We start from the raw sequence: 6,000 nt of genomic DNA, 5'->3' as shown, positions 1-6,000 counted from the left end.
ATTTTGAGACTGAAAGAAACAGCGAAGAAGGATGCAGAAGGGGGTAGATGGAGCAGAGCCTTCGTCTGGCTGACGGCTGGGTCCAGAGAGCAGGTGGTATGGCCTTGAACTGAAAGGGCAACTTGTCCCTTGCAAGAGTGAGTCTCTAGGTTGGGGGTGGCTACTGTCTTCATTTACCAGTTCTTTTTTTTTTTTCATACTGAGTCTCACTCTGTTACCTAGGCTGGAGTGCAGTGGCATGATCTCAGCTAACTGCAACTTCTGCTTCCCGGGTTCAATGAGTTCAAGTGATTCTCATGCCTCAGCTTGTAGCTGAGACTACAGGTGTGAGCCACCATGCGTGGCTAATTTTCATATTTTTAGTAGAGATGGGGTTTCACCATGTTGGCCAGGCTTGTCTCGAACTCCTTATCTCAGGTGATCCACCCACCTCAGCCTCCCAAAGTGCTGGGATTATAGGCGTGAGCCACCATGCCCTGCCTCATTCATCAATTCTTAATCGAGATGCCTACAGGGTGCCAGGCAATGCCTAGAGCTGGAGATTTAGCAGTCCATCACCCTGACTGCTGAGGAGTAGAAGGATGTAGAATAGGCACCTGGCTCTCTTCCTCTCTGGAGGGACTTAACACTCTTGAGCAATCCTGGCTATGACGATCTCCTGTTGGGTCTGGGAGATTGCCAGAGATGGAGAAACCACTTCCTCATCTTGCACACAAGGAAAGCCTCACTCACTGCCCAGCAAGTCCTGTGAAGCAATAGACAGCAGCTGAAGCAAACCCCAGCCCACACCCTGGCAGGCAGCCAGGGATAGGTGGATCAGGAAGGCTCCTGGTTGGGCTTTTGCATCAGGCTCAGGCTGGGCATAAAGGAGGCTCCTGTGGGCTAGAGGGAGGCAGACATGGGGACCATGAAGACCCAAAGGGATGGCCACTCCCTGGGGGGGTGGTCACTGATGCTCCTGCTGCTGGGCCTGCTGATGCCTCTGGCCATCGTTGCCCAGGTCCTCAGCTACAAGGAAGCTGTGCTTCGTGCTATAGATGGCATCAACCAGCGGTCCTCGGATGCCAACCTCTACCGCCTCCTGGACCTGGACCCCAGGCCCACGATGGTGAGCTTTGGGGGAGGTTCTGCTGTGCTCTGGCTGGGCTTGGCCACCTGTTGCTCCTTCTGCTCCTGCTGCACCGCCTGCCAGAAGGGCATCTCCCCCTTTAAGTGTGGTCTCGTGTTTTCCAGGGAACCTTCTAGAGCTCGTGTCTCCTCCCAGCATGAGAGCTTCCTGCCTTATAATTCCTGCTGTGGCAGAGATACCCTCACCCCGACCCCATGCAGGTGTTGGGACTTCTGCGAGCTCCAGGCACTAGAGTGGGGTCATTGGCTCTGGGCAGTGACCTCATCTGCTTTAAGTCTCTTCTGTACCACATTACCCCACACAGGGAAGAACTCTGTCCAGACTTTAGGTTCCAGTGGGCATGTCTTGTCCCCCAGGAAGCCCCCTGACTTCCCTTGCCCCCACCCCAGAGTGGGAGAGGCTCCTTGTTAGAGCTCATCTGAGGTCTGCTCCTACTCACTGTTCACCTAGGAGGGTAGGAATGGCTCAGTCCTCCTCCCCTCAGTACCCCAGTGCCAAGCCCAGCACCCAGTGCCCATCGCACATCAGGTACTGTTGAAAGCCTGCCCTCTTGGTGGGGAGGTCATGGACACAAATCAGAAAATACAAGAATGGGCCTCCCCATTTCCTCCTCTGACTAGGATGGGGACCCAGACACCCCAAAGCCTGTGAGCTTCACAGTGAAGGAGACAGTGTGCCCCAGGACGACACAGCAGTCACCGGAGGATTGTGACTTCAAGAAGGACGGGGTGAGGCTGGGGGCTGGGGGTGTTGGTGGGTGCCTCCCAAGTTGCTGAACAAGGGGCACCTGGGGAATATTTCCCACTGGGACGGGGCTGGGAGGTTATGGCAAATGGTTTCAAGTTTGACCTTGAGCTTCTTTCCAGCTGGTGAAGCGGTGTATGGGGACAGTGACCCTCAACCAGGCCAGGGACTCCTTTGACATCAGTTGTGATAAGGTGAGTGAGCTGTTCTGGGATGCAGGGGCTGATGGGGGCATAGAGTGTGGACCATCCAATGGGTCAATTAACTACTCCCCCAGCCTAGGGCAGAGAAAGCCCCTCCTACCCAGGGCTCTTCCCCAAACCTGAGCTCCATCTCTAGGGCCGGCTCTGGAATCCCTTAGAGTGGTAGCTCTCCAAGCGTGGCCCTTCCTGGGGACTCATTAGATATGCAAATTCTCAGGCCCTACTCAGACCCACTCAGACAGACCCTGGGTAGGGCCCAGAAATTCGTATTTTGATAAGCTTTCCAGGAGATTCCGGCTCCTGTAAAGTTTGAGAGCCACTGTCTAAGAGTACTCAGCTCTCAGCCCTGTGTTCCCATCTCAGTGTTGCTGGGCTGGGCTGTGTGACCCTGCAGAGCCCCTCACCATCTCCGGGACTCAGTTTTCTCATCTTTTTACTGGGTGTAGAGAGAGATTCAATCACATGCTTCAAAGGTCACAGCCAGAGGTTGAACTGGGGCCCCAAAGCTCCTGTGGGGGCCTACGAAGAGGGGCGTCTAGGTGGGGAGGGGTCTTGGATTGACCCTGGGTACACCCCCGACAAGGAACCTGTTTCTTCCTGTACACAACCCCAGGATAACAGGAGATTTGCCCTGCCGGGCAATTTCTTCCGGAAAGCTAGAGAGAAGATTGGCAAAGAGTTTAAAAGAATTGTCCAGAGAATCAAGGATTTTTTGCAGCATCTTGTACCCAGGACAGAGGCCTAGTATGTGCCCTACCCTGGCTCAGGCTTCTGGGCTCTGAGAAATAAACTATGAGAGCAATTTCCTCAGGCTTCAGTCTCACTTGTTTTGCCTCCTCTCTCTCACCACAACTGAGCCCTTAGCTCAGGGAGGCCATGTGTGAGTGTGAGTGTGAGTGTGAGTGTGTGTGAGTGTGACACAGAGGTGGCGGGGGCAGTGTTCCATCCAGGAGGACAAAGGGTAAGGCAGCAGGGCCAAGAGGTCCAAGACGGCATCCCCATTCTCAGTGGAACCCCCAGCGGGGAATTAAGGAGCTCTACTCTGTGTGTGGTGGTGGGGAATGCTGTGGAGCTGTTCCTGCTCATGGGGAGGTGACATTTGAGGGAGGGGCCAAGCATGTTGTTAATACTCAGAGAAGCATGGTCCAGTCCCATGGGTGGCTGGCCAACTGGGTGCGGTCTGCCTGCAGGTACAATTCCCACAAAATTCCAATGCTTCCTAAAAGACTTAACTCAGGAAAGCCCATAACTCCTGGCATTTCCTCTGGCATTGGGACACATCACAGTTTCTTCAGGTGGGTAGCAGATTTAACCTGTGAGCTTGTATTTAGGGATTGTTAAAAACAAGAATATGGCCATGCGTGGTGGCTCACACCTGTAATCCCAGGATTTTGGGAAGCAAGGCGGGTGGATTGCTTGAGCTCAAGAGTTTCAGACCAGCCTGGGCAACATGGCAAGCCCTGTCTCTACTAAAAATACAAAAATGAGCTGGGCGTGGTGGTGCATGCCTGTAGTCCCAGCTACTCGGGAGGCTGAGGTGGGAGGATTGCTTGAGCCTGGAAGGCAGAGGTTGCAGTGAGCTGAGATTGCGCCACTGCACTCCAGCCTGCGTGACAGGGTGAAACAAAGGTGAGTGGGCTCATAAAAACCAAAGACCTGCCAGGTGCAGTGGCTTATGCCTGTAATCCCAGCACTTTAGGAGGCTGAGGCTGGTTGATCACCTGAAGTTGGGAGTTCGAGACCAGCCTGACCAACACGGAGAAACCCTGTCTCTACTAAAATTACAAAAATTAGCCAGGCATGGTGGCACATGCCTGTAATCCCAGATACTCGGGAAGGCTGAGGCAGGAGAATCGCCTGAACAGGAGGCAGAGGTTGTGGTGAGCCGAGATCGTGCCATTGCACTCCAGCCTGGGCAACAAGAGCGAAACTCCGTCTCAAAAACAATAAATAAAATAAAATAAAAACCAAAGACCAAGAATATGCTGGGTGTGGTGGTGCACACCTGTAGTCCCAGCTACTTGGGAGGCTCAGGTGGGAGGGTCACTCGAGCCCAGGAGTTCAAGGCTGCAGTGAGCTGTGATCATGCTAGTTCACTCCAGCCTGGGCAAAGGAGTGAGACCTCATCTCTAAAACAAGCAAACGAACAAAAAAAGGAGAATCCTGCTCAGTGGAGTGAGGTGCTGTGGCTAGAAGAGACATGCAGAGTGTGACACACAGGTCATGACTCTGTTGTGCTGGTGTTTCAGACATGGCTCGTGTCCTCCCCACTCACCATTCTGTAGCCACTAGAAGCACCTGCAGCTTTTTGCTATGGGGTTGCTCAACTGGAAGTACTGGGAAGTCTGTGCTCCAGGGAGCAGCCTCAACCAAGGATAGGTGGGAGTTGGTGGAAAAATATTTTTTCTTCTCACCCTTGGGGGGCACACTCGGAGGTGTGTTTCACATCTCCCAGAGGTCCCCAGGTGGGCTACCTTCAACAAAGACCTGTTCATGACCACATCCTCTTCTGACTTGTTCATGCCCTGTCTCACTTCTCTACACTCCTGCAGGTGCTTTCTGTAGTTGCTTCCCAAATACACTACTCTCACTTAAATCCTTAACTCAGGTCTGCTTCCAGGCTAACCTAAACTAAGACACAGGCATCCCTCTCTGAGAGGAAGAGAAGGCAAAACCTCACAAGAACACTTACTTTGTTTTCTATCATGCTTGCTTCTTCTTTTCTTTTTTGAGATGGGGTCTCACTATGTTACCCAGGCTGGTCTTGAATTCCTGAGCTCAAGCGATCTTCTTGTCTCAGTTCCCAAAGCGTGAGCCAGTGTGCTCTGCCCATGCTTGCTTCTTCATGATGAGCAGGTGTGGCTGATTTCAAGCGGGTTAGAGGAGCTAGATGCTTCTCACTCTGTATCATTACAGAGTGCTAGAGAGAGTTCTAGGGAGGAAACTGAGGGGCATATGCTGTGTCAGAGTCAATTGTTAAATTTTCAGGAATTTTTTTTTTTTTCCGAGGCGGAGTCTCTCTCTGTCGCCCAGGATGGAGTGCAGTGGTGTGATCCCGGCTCACTGCAAGCTCCGCCTCCCGGGTTCACGCCATTCTCCTGCCTCAGCCTCCCGAGTAGCTGGGACTACAGGCACCCGCCACCACACCCAGCTAGTTTTTTGTATATTTAGTAGAGACGGGGTTTTACCGTGTTGGCCAGGATGGTATCGATCTCCTGAACTTGTGATCTGCCTGCCTCAACCTCTCAAAGTGCTGGGATTACAGGCATGAGCCACCACGCCTGGCCTAAATTTTTAGGACTTTTTTGAGCTCGGTGTTAAATTCTTGGCAGCTTAAAATTGGCCATGGTGGGAGGGAGTATTTACACCATGGAAATCTACAAATGCTGCAAAGCAGCATCCCCAACCCCAGCTGTCACACCACTGCCCAGACTGAGGGAGGGGTCACTCGCAAGAATACCAAGAGCCTGTGCCAACTGCATCTATTTCCAGTTTCCTCCCAGGATTACCCATCCTGCTACCGTGACAACCCTCCTATTACCCCTGCCCTGCCTTGCCCTTTGATAGTCTACATGGGCGTTAGTGAGATGGCCCTCACCATGAACCAGATAGATATAATCCAGGCTGGATTTTTTTTTTTTCAAGATGGACTCTTGCTCTGTCACCCAGGCTGGAGCGCAGTGGCGTGATCTTGACTCACTGCAACCTCTGCCTCCCGGGTTCAAGCAATTCTCCTGCCTCAGCCTCCAGAGTAGCTGGGATTACAGGTGCCCGCCATGCGCCCAGCTAATTTTTGTATTTTTAGTAGAGATGGGGTTTCACCATGTTGGGCAGGCTGGTCTTGAACTCCTGACCTCATGATCTGCCTGCCTCAGCCTCCCAAAGTGCTAGGATTACAGGTGTGAGCCACTGCGCCTGGCCTTG

At 52.8% G+C, this 6,000-nt stretch overlaps 1 protein-coding gene across 1 annotated transcript; it reads left to right on the top strand.

The window, feature by feature from the left end:
- Nucleotides 1–769: 769 nt before the first annotated feature.
- Nucleotides 770–2,882, top strand: CAMP (cathelicidin antimicrobial peptide). Its single transcript, XM_003257003.4, has 4 exons — nucleotides 770–1,108; nucleotides 1,750–1,857; nucleotides 1,996–2,067; nucleotides 2,690–2,882. The coding sequence occupies exons 1-4, from the start codon at nucleotides 899–901 to the stop codon at nucleotides 2,819–2,821; spliced, it is 522 nt and encodes a 173-aa protein (XP_003257051.2). The 5' UTR covers nucleotides 770–898; the 3' UTR covers nucleotides 2,822–2,882.
- The last annotated feature ends 3,118 nt before the right edge of the window (nucleotides 2,883–6,000 follow it).

Source organism: Nomascus leucogenys, chromosome 4 (assembly GCF_006542625.1).
Source record: "Nomascus leucogenys isolate Asia chromosome 4, Asia_NLE_v1, whole genome shotgun sequence".
NCBI lineage: Eukaryota > Metazoa > Chordata > Mammalia > Primates > Hylobatidae > Nomascus > Nomascus leucogenys.
This window is presented reverse-complemented; position numbering and strand designations above follow the sequence as displayed.

Bases quoted from the DNA above. Each gene is read 5' to 3' on its own strand.
- CAMP (XM_003257003.4), top strand. From the start codon at position 899: ATGGGGACCATGAAGACCCAAAGGGATGGCCACTCCCTGGGGGGGTGG. The intron at 1,109-1,749 runs GTGAGCTTTGGG...TCCTCTGACTAG, and splicing joins TGGACCCCAGGCCCACGATG to GATGGGGACCCAGACACCCC. The intron at 2,068-2,689 runs GTGAGTGAGCTG...ACACAACCCCAG, and splicing joins TTGACATCAGTTGTGATAAG to GATAACAGGAGATTTGCCCT.